General features: G+C 41.9%; 1 protein-coding gene across 1 annotated transcript; it reads right to left on the reverse strand.

Annotated features, from left to right (window-relative positions):
- Positions 1-359: 359 nt before the first annotated feature.
- LRIG2 (leucine rich repeats and immunoglobulin like domains 2) lies at positions 360-18,793 on the reverse strand. The gene is made up of 17 exons (XM_035894855.1): positions 18,722-18,793; positions 18,157-18,231; positions 17,527-17,661; positions 16,844-16,987; positions 16,569-16,712; positions 15,827-15,970; positions 15,422-15,565; positions 12,544-12,624; positions 11,664-11,735; positions 11,469-11,537; positions 9,962-10,125; positions 8,691-9,011; positions 7,495-7,776; positions 6,294-6,743; positions 5,696-5,833; positions 4,203-4,484; positions 360-3,788 (listed from the first exon to the last, which is right to left on the reverse strand). The coding sequence occupies exons 2-17, from the start codon at positions 18,225-18,227 to the stop codon at positions 3,559-3,561; spliced, it is 2,871 nt and encodes a 956-aa protein (XP_035750748.1). The 5' UTR covers positions 18,228-18,231; positions 18,722-18,793; the 3' UTR covers positions 360-3,558.
- Positions 18,794-19,077: the final 284 nt, after the last annotated feature.

The raw sequence follows: 19,077 nt of genomic DNA on the forward strand, positions 1-19,077 counted from the left end.
AGTTATGCTGACAGTCCGTTCCCAGAGAGAAAAATCTCTTTGGTGCTTCAAAGGATCCGAAGAGCAGACGGACAGCGGCGGGAGCAGCGACCTGCGAGTCTCCTGGCCCAGAGCCAACAGCACCGCAGGAGAATTACCCACACCTTTTCAGAAAAGGGTACGGGGTGTTTCCTACCGGAAAACTGAAATAAGAATCACAGAATCAGAGCACGGGCGAGGCTGGAAAGGACCTCTGGAGCCAGCTGCCCAGGAGCACCTCCGGACAACAAAGGTTATTGTATATTTTCCCTACGAAAATTAAATACCATAGAAGCAAATGCATTAGTTGATCTGCAAACTAACCAAGTTACACTGGATGCTCACGGTATACAGCATTTTATTGAATGAAGGTATATTACAATAGACAAACATATATTACACATGCTATACAAAATATACATTCTTATGTGAAAAAAATATAAATAGACACTAGGAAACGGCAACAGGGACCAAGAGCAGTTCTGCTGACGCTGTTGTGAACCCCCAGTCCCTGTGCCGTTAGTACTTTGGCATCGACTGAGGGAACTGTTGGCGTTCGCTGAAAACAGAACGGCCGCCCCGTCCTACCTGCACCTCCTGGAGGAAAGGGGCAAGGAGAGACGCCCGATTTCTTCTGCAAGTCTGCCTAGGAAGCTTTTCCCCAATTCTAAGCACAGCAAAGTGTTCACCTACGTACAAGATTCGGCTATTTACAACCAGCTTACGGGCTTTACAGAGACACCATCGCTCATGGAAGGACGCAAATGCCCTCACTCATGATCGCAGCTTTTACAGGCCAGTACCACACAGAAATCAGCACAGCTTTAGCTCCTAAATGGCTTCAAGAGCCAGCATTTCAATTTGTTCTGGGGCAGACAGCATTAATTTTAAAGCCCTGGTCTTGGCCAAGCACATCTTACCTACCTAAAAATACACCGAAGGTCTGGCCATCAACAGCCGTACTACGACAGAGCTGTAGTAGCTTAACCTCACAAAGGAGAGGGATGAAAGAAAAAGTAACGAGCATTTGCCAAATGGTGATGGGAGACAGAGCAGCAGCAGGGGGGCTGTTTTCCTGCCAGTGGGAAATCATGGCTCTGCACATGCCAAGCAGCACTCCGCCACAGCAGCCTGTGGGAATATCTGGAGAAAGCAGCAAGCAGCCCAAAAGGAAGAGACTTTGTGCTACTGCAGTTTCATGACCTGACCTTTCTCATCTGGATTTAAACTGACAGTACTGGGTTCCTGCAACAGAGATAACTTTGGATTGAAAATAAGCACCGTGTCTTAAATGCTGTCTGGAAAGGGAAAGCCTGGAGGAAATAAAACCAGAAAGGAATGAACTTAAGATTCTTCTTTTAGCATGTACGTTATTAAAACATTTCAGATGTCAGAGCCAAAAAAAGTTTAACACACCTGTGTTTCTCTCTTCTTTATCCAAAGGTCAAGGACAACTGGATCCTCTTCCTACTAAAGCTGCTGGCTATCAAAGCAACCACAGCTGTTTTGAGAGCATGGTAAGAGCCCTTGATAATATCTGCTCATTTGCATAGATCTGACTATTATTCATACCCAAAGAGCGGTGGGGGATTAATCGCTATTCCCAGCGTTTCCTCACTCATTTGCTCAAATGATCCACAGTCTCAAACGTTTCAGCTGCGATTCTGCAGGACTGCATCTGATACTTCAGTCACGCACCCTTCTGTCTAGGAACGTCTTATGCACCGCGCTCAGGCTGGTCCAGAAAGGTTTTTCTGTCTTTATAGAAATACACCACACAGCTGTTTTCATTTTAGTACATATCCTATGACTTGAGAAAACGCGACAATGGCTGGGAAGAAAGGCCCCTGCTCTTCAGGCCTGAGGATACAGCATAATGTTGAAGCGCTCTACCGCCGAGCGTGACATTCTTGCTGAAAACCCATCACTGATGAGCCTTTAACCCCAGCAACCCACAGGTGCATTCTGCCAGACAAAAGAGCTTTTCTAAAAGTCTCTATCACATTCTTCGTCCTAATTTTGTCGGGCACATGCCACTGTAACTAATGAAGTTTGTGTTTCCTCTGTCTCAGCCAGTACTGGATTTTCAATATTGAGCGGTTCCTTGCCTATTGTTTCATTTCTCACCTGTCAAATACTTAAACGTTTTGGCCACGCAGAGGTCTAGGGAGCTATGAGAGAGTTCAACAGAGCAAAAAGTTTGCCTGATACCTTGCAACAGAAAAGGACACAAGTGTTTTAAACTACATACGCCTCTTGGCTGAGCAGAGGAAGCAAAATCTGCAGCATATTCACTGAGTGTTTATCAAATGATCTCCCAATTTATCCGATGCTTTTCATCACAACGTTCTTTTCAAAAAAGTTCACTTAACTGTCAGCTAGGAAAAATACATGGAGACCTCTCTGCAACATAAGCAATACAAAGGCTTTTTTCAACGGTAAAAGCTTAGATAAACTCCTGAAACAAACCACCTCAAACTCCCACCTTACAGCTATTTTACCAGATGACCAGAAGGAAGTGTTTTGTGTACTGTTCCTTTTGTTTGCTGTTTACAAGAACTTCTGGGAAGTTGATACTGCAGCCTGGCATACAGGTTAACACTGCTCGTTAACGCAGGCTCTGTGGTGCTTTGTGCTCTCCTGGACAAGAGAGAGATTTAAGGACTCTGTCAACACTTAAATGGGCCAAACTTGGAATTCTGCTCATGTCATGCAATGGATCAGCTTGCAGTCAGGTCAGCCAGGCCTAATGCATACAGAGCTGTATGTAGCAATGGAATTCATCATATCACAGTTTCACCACATACCTATAGTAAATTCCTTTCTTTCCAAAATGAAGATGGCTCCAACCCCGCAGAAACAAGCTTTCGGTCTCATCAAAAAAAAAAACCAAAACCAAAAAACCATATGGCTTGATACGCAGCTGTCAAGACTAACAGTATGATACATACTTTGGCATAATAAAAAATATATTTACATTACAGCCAACACATTTATATGCTTAGTGTATACAAAATATTTATAAATGCAAATTTATTTACAACTAGAGTCCATTATTCATAGGAGAAAACAAGCCCCAAAGTTAGACTGGTAACAGACGCCTGCCAACAGTCTAAGGAACAAAAAGCTGGCCAAGAGTTTTATGCTTACAATTACTGGGGAATTCCATGAGGAGGCCCTGAACATTTGTTTTCAAGCAGACAATGCAGTGTGCAATAGCTACGCATTCTTGAGAGATTTTCAAAGCATGCACCAACACAAAGGCTGCTTCCAACATCAGCAAATCCATGTCTCAATGCTTTTCTTGTGGATGTCACTAATCACCCATGTGTTCTGTTGCACGTTCCCATTTTCCAATACACAGAAATCCAAGGAAAACGGGCATGTGCCACCTCCTCCTAGGGAGTCTGACTCTGTTTAGTCAGCCTGTAATTGCAGACACACGTACACAAGCATCTTTGGCCTTGGGGTTAGTCCTGAGGTAGTAAATACAAAAAGTCAGTTGATAAGGATTTGCTTTCAAGACTTCATTTTAGTGTCTTACGTGGTTTCACTGTAGTCATGAATGTTCCGTGTCCTATTAAAATCAAAGTTATGTTCACGTAACCTGTGGCAAGGTCTGGGTGAAGCAGCTTGTTCCTGGTCACTGTCAATAATGCCCTCGCTTCGAAGAGGTCGTGGGGTCTCACGGGCTGATTGCTGATGCAGAAAGTGTGAGTGAGAGCGCGCTAGGTCTTTGCTTGTTCCCCATAAAGGAATCTGAAAGGGTTCTGAGGAAGAAAATCAGAAGATAACAGGAGTGAGCTCATGATAACACACTCAAATTTTAGACAGATTTGCATTGTGCCGTTCAGCAATAACAGTCTTTGAATCTTGCGCTGTTTTTTGAGAGCATATTTGACTGGATGCTCTCCCGTTTCAGCAATCTGTTACGGTAACCAGAAATGATACGGGCTGTTTCAGTGTGAATCTTTAAAAAGGCTACCTGGAAGAAAGTCAACATAAAAACAAGCAGTTTGGGGGGGGCGGGAAATCTTTTGGAGTTCTTTCAAGCTCAGGCCAGCTCAAACAGAAGGGCTATTTGAATTTCCTATGTGAAGCTTTAACTCTTGACTAATAGATGTCCTTGCAAGGGATCACATAACGTGAATACAAAGCAACAAGAGAGAAAAGGGGACACTCACCGTTAAGCTGCTGGGAGGAGATTTTCTTTTCACTTATTTTGTCATGATTGGTAAGGAAGACAGACATGTCTCTGTCTGCCAAGAGATTATCAAGAGTACTGGCTTCATGCTGAGTGCGTGCTGTATATGTTTCCTTAGGCATCTGCACCATGAGATTAGGCAGAGTTTGATCCAGTGGGTCCTCTTCGGTGATGTAGGCATAGGGACAGTACTCTCGTGCCCTGGAGTAGATGTTTGCATTGTCGTAACAGTCCGAGCAGATCACCAATGGCGCTGCGCCACCTGACAAACACGATGGAAAACCAAAATAATCTCAAAGAGGATAAGGATGCTTGATTTCCATAGACTCTTTCATGTCTTAGCACGATCACGTATTACAGCAACAGAGTTTGAAGGACCTCTGCACAGCTAACAGCAACAGAGCACTCAGTTTGACTGTTTACTGAAGAAGACACGTGAGAAATGCTCTAGGCTCACCACCATCCAAATTCTCAATAGCGCTACCCTTCTGAGGCTGACCAGGGGAAAACCACAGACATGACCGAGAGCGCTCTCATGTTTGCTCTCCTGTTTCAAGGGCAGAAGGGTTCCGTGCAGGTCCAATCAGCTTGGGCACGAGGCTGAAACAGCCCTGGAATCAAACCAGGATAACCCACCCACATTGGCTTATGCTCTTGTACCAGACTTGCACCCTGCATGCCCACACACCTCAGACCAGATGATAAAGTGGTCACTGAGATGGGCTGCTTCTCAACTCCTTCCTGATACAGACTCTAGTGTAGTAGGACTACAGACTAGAGGGAATGGATCGTGGGACAGACGTGAAAAAACTTACACTGAAGGACCACTTTTGAAAGCCAGCCTATATAAGGATTGGATGCCTCCTCAGCATTTGGATGGTAAAAATAGCATTTCTATACACTCAATGATGCAAATATCCTGAAAAGCATCCAAACAAGGTAGAGAAATAGTGTAGACCCTTTAGTTATGATTGTGGCAAGCAGATGACATGTCTGGCAGGGGCAATAATTTTATACCAAGGACAAAAGGTACAGCAAGTCACCTTCCAAGCAAACTTTAATTCCACCTATTTCCACGCCTGGACTCTTGAGATGCCAAAGGAAAGAAACAGCATAAAAATCTACCTTGACATTTAACCTAGGAATTCTCTAACGGCATCTTTGCCTTGCTGAACAGATCACAAACCCCAAGGCAAAGAGCCTCTGGAGGAAACTGTACTACTCTGGCACCTGGAGGATGGCAGTCATGACATCTACATGCAAAGGCGCTCGTAGCAGATGTGAGCCCAGACGTTGCCGGACCGAAGATTAAACGATGTGCACAGAATGCAGAAGCCTTGATAGCAGAACATAAACAAACACGAGAAGAAAAACAGGAGATGCCTCAAACTCAGAATGATCAGTGGAAATTTCCAGATCAACCTGAACTCTTCTCTAGGAAAAGTGCCCTTTGACGTTAATATGCTGTGCTACCCTGCATTGTGCTGCCAGCTATAAAAAGAGCGGCAGGAGGGCCCCCTGCCTCCGAGTTACTGTAGCCTTCCTGCGGCTCTGACAGAGTTCCTTGGGAGGACAGATAGCTGGGAATGTCCGCAGGTAGGTTCATCTCCTCTGCAAGGCAGAATTAACATTGACAACATTAACAGCTAAGCGTGAAGATTTCAAGGTAGTACCAACACTATTACCCACATTAACAGAAATGCCATTCTTTTTCCTACCTCAGTGATTAAAAACCCACAAAGTTCAAAACTAACAGGGCCAGAACAGAAATTTACACACATTCGTCTGGGTCCTGAAAACATTTGTAAGTTTATGCAAATATTTATTTCCAAACTTTACTGTTTTCCCTCAATGGCAAACAAATCTAGTGTATAAGGAATAAAATTAACACACTTTGATATTTTTAAAAAGCCCTCTGAAACAAAGGAATTTGAACAGATCCCTAAAGAGATTTTAGAAGGAAATCGTCACTTCTTCAACCTTATCATCTGTAACAAACCCAGAAATTTCATCACTCTTAACAAGTGTTTTGGATTAAAAACAGGGCTGAAGACTTGCTTTTGCACTTCACCTGTGTTAGTGATGCTGTAATCTTCACTCTTCCGTCTCATGTGGTAGATCACAATAACCCATACCAGGGACGTTCCCACAACACAGCACACCACGACAATAATCACGATGCCTACTGTTGTCCAGCCATCCTCCTCATGGACAATGCCGCTCTGGGAAGACTCACAATTTGGGGAAGCCAGGACATTTAGGTAAATGTGGCCACGCTCAGTGCCCAGCGTGTTGGACATAATGCACGTGTACTTCCCAGCATCCTCTAGACCAGCATCCACAATGATAAGGAGTTGATTTGCCGCAGCAAAAAAATGCCGTTCTGTGACCGTCAAAGGGCCATCGTCTTTAGTCCAGTTGAGGCGAGGGGCAGGACTGCCACCAGCTATGCACTGCAAGACAGCAGTTTCACCTCGGGTTACTGTTCTGTCTTCCAGGGGCCTAACGAAGGAAGGAGTTTCTGTGACAGAGAAGGAAAAAAAAAATAAATTGTAAGATAACGTCATGGGCAACACAAGTATGTACTCCATGATATTTAGAAGTCTGATCTTACAACCTGAACCTAAACTTAAGCAATAAAACGCAGGATTCAGGAAACCCTGCGAGTTCAGCCCTTCTATGGATCACTGCAGCAACTGCAGGTACAGCAAACATCCCCAAAATTATGCTAGCCAGAGTCTGGTTTATGTATTCCAATTCTAAATTTGCATATGACCATAATGTTAAAAGTCAGTGTCTTCAAAAAATACCGCACTCTAGAAGGAACTGTCCTTCCATTACTACTCAGCATAGTTCACGTTACCTAAATCTGGATTGAGATAGGCCCCTCAGTTCTCTCCTGCAAAGATCATAGTAACTTCACTGGGCAGCACTGTAGCTTAGCTTCTAAAGCTTCGCTGTTCAAAAATCACGTCAAGTGCTGCATTCAAATACACCAAAACCATGCAAAGCAGTTAGAGATGCTCTTCCAGAGGCAGCATCCTTAAATTTAAAGTTGGGGAGAAGAGGGGGGGAACCATGGGGGAAAAAAAAAAGCTTTCACTTATTCCTTATTGCAGAATTCCATCTACAGCCAGAGGAAGAGGAAAACTATGCTCTTCGTATTTTAACTTCACTCTTTAGGACTTAAGCTTGCTGCTTACAGGTAAGCTACACTACTGCTGCAGAAGTGAAGTGATCCATATGCAAGCACAGATTAGCACAGCACTTACCAAACACAGTCAGCGTGGCGTTTGCTGACAAACCACCTGCAACATTTTGTGCCATACAGCTATAGACTCCCATGTCTTCTATTTTCACATTTGCAATAAAGAACACATCATCCTCAGGCATGACGTGCATCCTCCTCTCTCTTGCAGCAGGGAAGTCTGTGCCACCATCCTTCTGCCAGGAGATCTGTGGAGTGGGGTGGCCCTCTGCAGCACACTCCAGCCGGGCCATTGCCCCAGTGCGGATAGTAAGATCCATGGGGGTTTTCAGGAAAGAAGGTAGCTCTGGGTCAAGAGACATAGTTCCAGTGTTTTGAGTACCAGGGGAAAAGGAGCAAAAGCTCCACAGTGCAGAGAATATCCAAAAACAAACAAATCTGAAACACACCTGTAGTTTTCCCTAAGAGAGAGGGGCAGATTCTTTTGCCCTTCTGCACAGATTTTCAGTGGTCATTCTAAGGGCCTATCCTCCAAATTTAAATACAGTATCTGGAGTGTTCGTTTAAGATGATCTGAAGAACACTTCTCATGGGGAAAACACAGGAAAAAGGTTTAGCCACCTTCATAAGCCCTTTGTCAGAATTTTTCTTCCCTGGTAATAGGGAAGGTGAACTTCCATCTCGTCAGCCCAAGCCTGCTTTAGCTGTTCTGGACAAGCCAAAGCAACTCAGGCACCTTTGCTCTCAGATACAATCAGGATCACTGGTCTACTGACACAAACGTTGTCTTCTTACCTCCTTTCCCTCATGCCAAAATAAATAGAATCCTTATGTCTAAAAAAAAAAAGGACTTAATTGATTTTTCAGTTTGTTTCCAGTCCCACAAGCTATTTTTAGTTGACTCTTCCCTAGGTTTACAAACAAATGGGAAAGGTGCTTAGTTCTGAAGAGACAGCAGAGGGAGCTTTTAGTTTAAGAGACTTCTACCTCCATTTAACTAAATGAACAACTAATTGTGTTATAATGAAGGCATGGAAGATACCTGCCACTTTTGAAAAGCGAACAGAAGGCTTTTGACCCACAACACCCCCCCCACCACCTTCTTAACTGCTTTATAAAAACATGTTTCATACTTCTAAATACCAGTGAGACAGTTCTGCAAGACTATTTTGGGCCAGCTCTAATGAAAAACAGACTTACAGCTATTTAAATAAAGCTTTAGGTTAAAAGTGTTTCTCCTTTGTTACCATGATGGCTTACCATTGACAGTAAGCTTGGCTTTGTTGGAATAATTGGAGCCAAAGTGGTTGGTGACAATGCACTGATACTTTCCTTCATCAGTGAAATTCACATTGAAAAGGTGCAGGACAGTGGTATACTCGACCACCTCACCACTTTGCTGCTGATACCTGGCAAAATTCTCAACCTCTGCATCATACAATACTTCACTGTCTTTACGCCAGGCAGTGGACATGGGTGAATCACTGCTGCTCACAGCAGTGCAAGTCAGAGTCACATTCATGCCTCGCAGAGCAATTGTGGTCTCAGGATGCACTCTTATCTGCGGCTTAGGGAAATTATCTGAAAAGAAAAGTACCAGTATTAGTTACTCTCCTCTTCAACTTGCAATTAATACTGCAAGAAAACTCACTCAAAAGGCTGTGAGCAGAAAGCAAGCTTTGGGAACAGATGTCCTACTTGATGTGCACATATTCAGCTGTTTTCAGCTGGAAATCAAGCTGTGAAAGAGGATTAGAACCACAAGGTAGGCATACAGAATAAACACTGAGAACAATCAGCACAGAAGCGCGGTCTTGAGCAGCGCCCTGCATTTTGTACAACTGTCTGGAACTTACTATATTTAGATCACACACAAAAGCCGCACTCGGCTGAAGAGCCAGGATATTTTATGAAGGACTGAGACTTATTTTCAGATAGTTTAAGCATCCTGAAGAGTCTTTAAGTTCTACAAATACAAAGCATAGCAAGCCGGCAGTTCACTCTTATCTCATCCCACTCGATGAGAGTTATTTCAACACCTATTATTTCGGCAAAGACATTCTTGTAGGCACACTCAGCATCCAGTGCCAGGCACCACAATGGTGATATTAGAACGGACACAAATGGTACAGATACGGAGCATCAGAAAATGTGCCAGAGTATTAACTACTCCAGCCTTGCTGGTATGGACAAGAGCCAATAAGGAAGCGTCAAACAGCCCTTCCAAAACTACACGCATTGGTAAGCTGGGAAAATGGAAGCATAATCAGCTTTTAACAGTAACCTCAATGAAAAACAATGCAGTCTCACAGAATTACTCCCTCGGGTTAGCTTCAGTGCTCAAACACAGCAAAACAGAGTGAAGAGAAACAGAATTAAATCCCAAACTCCAAAGCAGACCCAGTGATGCACAGGCCCACCTGTGCCAAGACCAAGTACCCTCCAACAACGCTACAGCCAGATTTCAGAAAGGTACCTGCACACATTTCATAGAAACACATGGTAACGCAAAAGTCATTGAAAATACAAACCACAGACAAAGTCCTCAGGGTCCACGCTGAGAAGGCTTTGCCCTGCTAACCATTCGGGATGAGCACAGCTCACGTTTACAGCCTGCTGTAGCTGTCTGTCAGCGAGCCACTGCGGCAGCCATTTCAGCTGGCAGTCACAAAGCAAGCTGCTGGTGTTCAAAATTCTGCAGAAACAAGGCAAAATAAAAGTGTGACTGAAGTTCAGTATTTCACAACCCTACATAAAATTTCATGCAGGAAAACAAAGTAAAGCATATACATTCAGAAATTTCAAGATTTACAGTATTCATTTATGCCTATAGGTATTTATTATAAAATGTTAGCTATATACGCCATAAACAATCCAGAAAACCCTTCCCTCTATGTTAGCACTAAAAACTTCCATTTCTTTTTAATTCTGCAGAAAATAACCTTGGATTTTGAACTTCTAAAAAAAAAAACCAAAAAAACATTAAGCCTGTCTACAATCATCCCACCCCTCTTTAGAGCAATCAAAAGGAACATAACACTGCAGAGCAGCTCTCTCTCTCAAACTGAACACATTTGCCTTTATGAAATGAGCGTAAGCCTCAATACCCATTTCCATGCCAGCTAATAAATATTTAAGACTGAAAGTGATTTGTTTCATACAGGTATCTACTGCAGATTGTTTTCTCTGCTCCACAGAACAACTGTGAACAGCAAACAATGATGGGTCACTTCTTCCCCACCGCCTGCTTTCAAAGTGTCGTAAGTGCTATGGACGAGTACGACTGACTGGAGAAAGTCCAGCATTTTAACAAGTGATCTTCCACTGGATGAATCCAGCAGGGAGAGGAGAGGCACACCAACAAGCCAGGATTCCTCACTTTTAAGATAGATCAGAAAAGGCAATGAAAGTCTTACCTTTAACACCTAAAACGCGTCTCCCCATACTGCAGACCTTGCGGACTACCAGTCCATCTGGCCGAGATTCACTAATCGAGTAACAGTTTTAAAACAGATTACCCAATATTCGGAGACTATCTCATAGAGGTGACTGCATTACAGTAGGATTAGTCTTGGGTGTGAAGGTCACTTCACATTAGAACACTTTAAATGTCTGAAGATCACAAGAGGCTCTAGCAGCTTAAGCATCTGCTGAGCAAGTAAAAATTCTTGTCCAGCTGTGAATTTTAAAGCCTTTCCCTAGCCCCAAAAAATGGGAAGACAAAATGTAGCCTTTGCTAACCCCCTGAAAGATTCCCGATGAATAATTTCTTTTGTTCACTGTCTACATGCTAGCGTGTGCTGAGTTTGCTGCAAAACCATAAGATATGAAAAACTTAATGGTTCAACACTGCAAGAAAAAATTATTTGCTACTAATTGTGAGTAAGGAAATGGAGGTGCAGATTTTAATCAAATAATAATTTATAAGCATTGCTTTAAATATTTCATGATGAAAGCAGACACAGTTCAGTCATCCCTCAGACTGTAAGACTGGCTGAAGTTTCTTTACGTGGTAGGAAATAATGGTGATGAACTTACAGCTCCTTCAGTTGAGCCTGGGCAAATGCATTTTCCTGGATGGACATTACTGCATTGTTGCTTAAATCTCTGCAAGTTAAGCACAGAGAATAATAATAGGATTTCATATGCAAGCTTCAGTTACATTATTGAAAATTTGGCAGAGAATACAAGACTGAAGCTGACAAATAATCAGAAAATGTACACAGTACTTACAGATGTTCAAGTCCTTCAAGACCAGAGAATGCTTTTTTGGTAATTGTCTTAATCTGGTTTCCTTGCAAGATTCTGAAAGACAAAGGCCCCCAAACCCAGAAACCAGTGTGAATGTCAATATAAGTTCACAAATAAGACCCAAAAGAAGTCCCCTATTAAGTTTAACTAAGTTTTTTCTAATTCTGGCTGAGCTAAAAGATCAAATACTATTTTTTGACCTTAAAAGCTCAACTAATTTTCCCTATAAAAAGGTTTCTTTTCCATTCTTAACTTAGCAGATTTGGGTTAGAGCTGTGTCAGAAGATAATTTAAGTCAGCAGAATGAAACAGTCCTAAGTAGAACTTGTGAGTGGAGCAACAACTTCCTAAAACCAATCTGCCACAATCCCATTAGTTCCTGCGGCTGCACCCTCACACCAAGCTATTTGTTATAAGCAATGTCTGTAGCTCCACAGGATAGAGCTTCCTACAAAGCACATGGCACTGGATGAAAAACGCATAGTCTAAGTACTGAAAAGTTATTCATTCAACAGTGTTTCATATTTGCTCAAAAATATATTTTTTCTTTTAATTAGCACTTTTACCCAAACTAAGGAAGCACAGGAAGTGCCAATTCAATAATAAATGCAAACACTCGTGCTTCATTTCTTCAAACCGGTGCTACACGGTGATCCAGTGCTGCACAGATCCCGTGCTCCTGACCATGGAACCCGAGCCTGGATCAAGAGGTCATAGCACAAAAGTGGAAACACTGAGTATAGCTGCCAACTAAAAAGGCTTTCTGCCTCCTGCCATTGATTTACAATTACTTAATATTTTGCACTCTCCCTCTACTCTGTGTGCCTGGGAAGTAGTCACGTCGATGCTTTGTAATACGTACAGTTTATCCAGCCTGCTGAGTCCCACAAACGCTTCATTTGCATCTTCTATGGCCCAGGAGATCTCATTGTTCCGCAAGTCCCTGCAGGAGAAGAGACTTCTCATAAAGAGGCCTTGGAACATCATCATGACCACTGCTAGTGGCAAGTGAGGGAAGAGAACTTACTGTTGTACGGGCCTACTATGGTGGTCTGGCACAGCGTCACCTGGAAGGTCTCAAATCTTTTATAAAACTAAGCTTGTCAGAAGATGAATATCCCATTTCAGGGATGCAAGAGAAAATAAAATTTTTCAAGATCAGTGCTGAAGACAGAACCACAAACAAATTCTGCAGTGCAACTTCTTATGGTGGTGTTTAAGGGAAGACCCGGTCTGACTAGCGTTTGTCATGTGATGGACAATTTACCAGAAGCTGGGAGAGGCTCCTGAAGCAAGCTGGTTCATGTAAGTGAATTAACCAATACACCAGCAGCACTAATCTTCCCGAGTAACAGGCTTATAACAGCATTTGCATACTGAGAGATTACACACAGGTTATAGCATAAGGCTGCCAGGCACAAAGTAGTAGATTTACAGAATGAAGTTGATATTCTGCTCACAGATCTTGTTACCAGCTAATGGGATTTCTGTTTGACCTCTGCACAGCACTTTGGCCCCTCACATAGAAGAGCAGTCTAAACAGCAAAAGCAATACAGCAATATGGTTCAGAGAGAATCAAATGCTTTTTAGAGAGAAGGTGAAATAAATTCAGCTGCCTTTTTAAGCCTGAATGGCATGGACCGAGCCAAGAGTTTCCATGAAAGCCACAGTTTTTGTCTGGTTTGGTACCGCTGCGTACAGAAGCCCCTGCACACAGGGGTGTGTTCAAAGGAAGATACACAAATGAAAAATAGCCTGTAGTGGATTTTACCAGATACTGTATGCATCAGCTTGATGGAGCTTCCAAACAAGTCAACTGACACAGAAAGGAAACTACGTATACAGGCAATTGTATACATCATACACATTATGTATACATAAACACTTCTTTCCTTGTGCTAACGGTGGAAAAATGAATTCTCTACTTTCCCTTGGGTGAGACTGTAAACTGTGTAGAATACCATCTGGAAGAGAGCGGGATCAACCTCCAGGACACTGTCAGCAGTCACACATTATCTTCTTATTTTTCTTCCTTTGAAATATGGAGGTCTTGCCCTTAACACCATGCAGCATTCATTTCCATGATTAATATATATACACTTTAAAGTGTGGGACAAAAAGAAGGGTATTCCATGACGCATGCATCACAAGGACTTAAATACAGCCTTGATACTTGCCCACATTAGTATTTTCCTCTTTGAAAATTATTCAAGCTAAGGTACTGGACATGGATGTGATCTAATGAGAATGGCTAGATCAGTAATACACCAAATATATTTCCAAGTTGCTAATTCTTGTGATTTGAAGCTTAATTATCTCCAGATCTGCTTCAGAATTTCAGATTGTGAATGCTGGAGGGGTATCAATGCCAAGCTACTCACAGTATTATGGAGTAAATAACACAGTAAGATGTAAAACTTCATTACTATTCTTAGATACACCATTAATCCTACCTTGCTCTTATTACCTTGTAGTTAATATCCAGTTTTTACAGTTTATTCTCATTAATTAAAGCTACACTGCAGAATAGCAGCAGAAGCTGAATGTACATAGAAATACTTACGTCAGCCTTAGCACTGAAACAACCAGTATACAAGCAACAATGGAACTAATCCAACAGCAACACGGCATCTCCTGATGTTTGAAGTATTTTTACACTCCACTACTCAGACCACTTAGCAAAATGAGTGAGCAACCCAAAAGAAAAGCCCCTCATTGTGTGAGCTGAGGAGTTGGCTCCTCATGCTTGGCTGGGCACGAATGCTTGGAGCCTTGTTAATCACCACTGCCCTCCATCCTGCACATTCCAACCCGGAGCAAATGGCCAGCCGCTCAGCCGCTGACGCCCCTGAGGAGCCCAGGAAAACCGACTAATTAATCTGCTCTTGTTCTTTTTCATGCTACTCTAAATCCAAGAAATTAGTTTTAATTATTTCATTAAAAGGTTGCATTAAGGTTAACAGAATATGACTGCTTACATAAATCTCTCTTGTGAGTTTGCTTATTTAAGCATTTATTTAATGAACTGACAGAGGGGTTATAAACTTTCACTCCTTTCTCAACTACCATTGTTTAGGATGATTACAACTGTTCAGATCTACTTGGGACACTTTTTTTTTTTATTAAGAGCCAGGATTGAGTCTTTTCTTGTCAGAAATATCAAACAGCTGCAGCTGCTATGAAAGGTCCTGGCAAGAGCAGAGCTGTGCCTCTGACAGCAAGAAGCAATCCTACGCCTCTCCTCTGTGCTACGCCTGTGACTTCAGCACGCACGCAGGGTGGGCTAAACCGTACCTTCTGCAGCCAAAAGGACTCATGGCCTGGTTTCTGGGGTTCCAACCTTAACAAAACCACCTGGAATAAAGGGAAGTCCAGGCTGACCACCTGCTCTGCAAATGGCATTTATGCAAGCTGACTATCCACACCTTCTCCAAAGGTGCTTAGGTGCCGGCCGGGGTTAAACCGTGACACTGGTATGACATGCAACCAGGGCGCTCAGGTCACCAAGCCACTGTTTCTTATCACCACTAAAACTAACTGCTAGGTTTGTTTTAGCTGGGCCAGAAACCTGTTATCTCGGCAGACCAAAAGATTATCAGCCCCACCACACCCCCAGGCAGGACAGCACCCAACGATGCCAAAACACTTCAGGCTTGCACAGTGCAATATTCATTGCCTTTGCTTCCAAGAGCTTCCCTGCATTAAACTGAGATTTTAACTAGAAGTTTTCTGTACTTACAAGGTTTGAAGATTTGTCAGACCTCTAAACACACCATCAGCGATGTGACTAATGCGATTGTCACCCAGGTTTAGTTTCTCCAATAAACCAAGTCCCACAAAGGCAGACTCCTTGAGGCGAGTTAGCTGGTTGTACGACAAGTCTCTAGAAACATTGAACACACACTTTAAAGGCAAGCAGTGGGGGATTAATTATGAAGATACTATTGAACTTGATTAACTATTGAGTTTTGATTAATTTCTCTAACAGAACACTTATAAAAATAAGTGAAATACACAGCCTTACCATAGGCCTAACCCAGAAACTAAGTACTTCCTTGGGTAACTCATTCTTGCTACATACGTGCGATCCAATCTGTTATTGCAACAGCACAAAATCGCCAATGAAAAGCAGCCCAGGACTTACAGCTCAGAAAGTCTTTGGCAGAACTCCCATGCATCTGGACTGATCCTGTTAATGGCGTTCTGGCTAACATAGAGTTGTTGCAATGTCCGCAGACCATACAGCCAGCCTTTGTTTACTTCTGTTAAGTTATTATGTTCCAGTTCTCTAAGGAATTAGAAGGAAAAACATTTGCCAAATAGATAATCAATGAAACATATATTTACAAAATTTCACCTTGTGGATCTCAGAATGATTTACTAACATTAAGCCTTAGGCAACTTGAAATGCACAATTATATTCATTTCACTAAAGCCCAAAGAGCAAACAAAAGTGTATGAGGAACTGAATCACTCAACAACAGCTGCAGTGATTCAGTGGCAGAAGCAAAACTGTAATCTCTGTTCTCAAAGGTTATTTCTTCTAAAAATCTTTTGCTAACACTGCATGTTTAACTCTGTCAAACACGACAAAGAATCATCCCATGTTATGGGGACTGCAAACAAAAACCAGCAAAAAGCAGCCTACGGAGTGAAAGCATTCTTGATCAGCAAGTGGGAAGAAGTTGGGGAGAGAGCCGGTATCTTTCCACCTCTGAAGTAACCAGACATGATATCAAAATAATGGGAAAATACAGATCTGTGACCTCATTTCTTGTGATGCTCATCTGTATCTCAGCACAGCCTTGATGTAAGGGAAGCCATACTGGACACAACCCCCCACAGCTAGAGTCCCTAAAAGAAGTTCCATGACTCTGCATACTCACAGTTCTTCTATATTACCCAGGCCAAAGAATGCTCCATCCATTAGTCTGCTAATCCCATTGCGCTGCATTTTCAAGGATTTTAAGGATTCCAGTCCTTGGAATGTAAGACTTTCCACTATTTTAATCCGGTTCCTTTTCAGTTCCCTTACAGAAAGATAACATTGAAATATTAAGACATCTTTTGATAAGCACCACTTTGTGAAAGTCAAGACCACATGCGGAGATAAACACCACAGCTGAAATGCTGGTTTTGAGCTTTCAAGACCGCTACTTACAGAAACTGCACATGAGGTAATTTGAAGATCTTTGGTGGAATCACACTAATCCTATTCCTGTTCAGCTTTACCACCATTAGTGAGCTAGATAAGTTATCAAGACAGCCTGCTTCTAGAGTAGTTATTCTGTTGTTACTCAGATTCCTAGGAAAGGAAAAGGAAAATAAGCCTTTCAGAACACAGAGAATTTTATGAACACAACTGCACAAGCGCTTCGGGGCGATCATTGTTTGTTAGAACTCAAGTTCTTTGTGAAGTCACATCAGAAATCTGAATTCTGCTATACCAAATGAAATAATTTTTTCCCAATGGAATCAGTGCCAGGAGCTGATTTTTACTGCACGCCCATGCTTCAGTTAGACATGGTCAAGACAATGTCAACAGTGGTTTACTCAAAACAGGCAGAAATCATTCCATGTCCCTGCTGCTGGCTGAAGTACCTGCACTTTGACAACTCCAACAACAGCAGTTGCTGGTTTCCATACTACTTAAGAAAATGCAATAATGATTGGTATGAAAAGTATTTTATTTCAAGCGCATTTATAGCTATGTTGAGCACTGTTCCCAGCTTAAAGCCATGCAAGGCTGCCTACTTTGAGACAGTAACTTAAGAGTATATGAGGTCTTCAACATTGCTGTTGTAGAGCCAGGAATCCTGGGCATAACAGATCACTCGTACTTACAGGTACTTCAGTTGCATCCGTGGAAAAGAAGAAGCTTTAATTTCTGAGATAAGATTAGAACTAAGATCTAAATTTTCCAATGAAAGGTAAACTTGGAGTTGCTCAGCATTTATTTCTGGAATGGTATTGTGTACCCTGAAAAACACCGGCAACAAACAGGATTATCAAAACACACCACCCTTCAAGTTGCACAGCTGACCCAGCTATAGGGTTCTGTGTATCAACGTTATTAGCGAGCCTCTTAAATGGGACACATAGCACCCACTTCAGAGCGTTAATTCCTAAAGCAATCCTGAAAATCCAAGAGCTATTTGCTGCCTTGACATGTGAATAGATTCAAATTCTGGGGCCTGTAGTTGGGCTGTTCCCTGTGGGAACGGTCGTTCCTAGACCAAATCCCTCCCCGTCAAAGCTGCCTGCCTTGGCTGACTGCATTTTATTGGTAATTTAGGGTGACTTGATTGTCTGATTTGTATTTCTTTAGAGCGTGCTTACATATTCCCTAAAGCACTTTAGATGAGTAATATTTCAAGACAAAAGCAGCTATGTTTTCCTACAACTTGATAGCAGAACTCTAATATAATTCTCCCCTTTGTTAGACAAGAAAAAGGCAGACGAGCTATTACTTACAATGAGAGAAGAGTTATATTAGAAGTTGTTTCTCCAAAATACGGAATTTCACTTAGCTCATTGTAATTCATTTTCCTTAAAAAAAAAAAAAAAAAAAAATTTACTGGCACTCTGAAGAGAAGAAAATCCCTTCTGTATGCAGCAGAAATACCTCATATCACAGAACACATTTAACAGTTTTGTTATGTTAGTAATACTTAGTAGTTGACAAAAAAAGTTCCCTAAAAGCTTAAATACTGATAATTTCAACAATTTAATAGTGAAGCACACTAGTTTTTACCATTCGCATGGATACTATTACTTCTCTAACTTCGAATCAGCTGTAGTCAAAAGAAATGCCTCATTTCTTTCTAGAAATATTGGTCTTCTAACCTTTTATGAAAACATTTTCTGCTCACAAAAGCATCAGTTTTATACATAAAATGCCAACACAGAGCGTCCTTTTTAATTAAATGGCACTGAATACTTCTACAAGTCAGACCAGAGATCTAGACATGCAATGAAATACACTCATTAGAATTGGGTACAAAATCTTTAGAGTTTATCCTCATAAAAAACAACTTACACTTCTTGTAGTGTATGAACAGACAAATCAATGCTCCAGTTGGATGACAATAAATGATTATGACTTAAATCCCTAGAGAACAGAGAGAAAAGTTATTCTAGCTCCTGGAATAAAATAATTTTTAAAAAAAGTACACTTTATGCAACCTGAAAGTTTTAAACCATATTTTATTTAAGCATGCAATTCCTCCTTCACCAGAAGAGGAGGTTCTAGCTTGTTCTAGCGGTCACTCACAATAGAAGTCCAGACGGTTCTATTGCTCTGTTTGAACCGAATAATGTTTTGTTGAAAAGGCGTCTTGAAAGCAAGATCGTATCTGATCGGAGCATTTTTCCTTTAAAGCATGGCTTTACCTA

Source organism: Egretta garzetta, unplaced genomic scaffold (assembly GCF_000687185.1).
Source record: "Egretta garzetta isolate BGI_Z169 unplaced genomic scaffold, ASM68718v1 scaffold245, whole genome shotgun sequence".
NCBI lineage: Eukaryota > Metazoa > Chordata > Aves > Pelecaniformes > Ardeidae > Egretta > Egretta garzetta.

Bases quoted from the DNA above. Each gene is read 5' to 3' on its own strand.
- LRIG2 (XM_035894855.1), bottom strand. From the start codon at position 18,227: ATGAATTACAATGAGCTAAGTGAAATTCCGTATTTTGGAGAAACAACT. The intron at 15,971-16,568 runs GTGAGTATGCAG...CTAATTCCTTAG, and splicing joins CTGGGTAATATAGAAGAACT to AGAACTGGAACATAATAACT. The intron at 3,789-4,202 runs GTGAGTGTCCCC...TTTCTTCCTCAG, and splicing joins CTCCTCCCAGCAGCTTAACG to AACCCTTTCAGATTCCTTTA.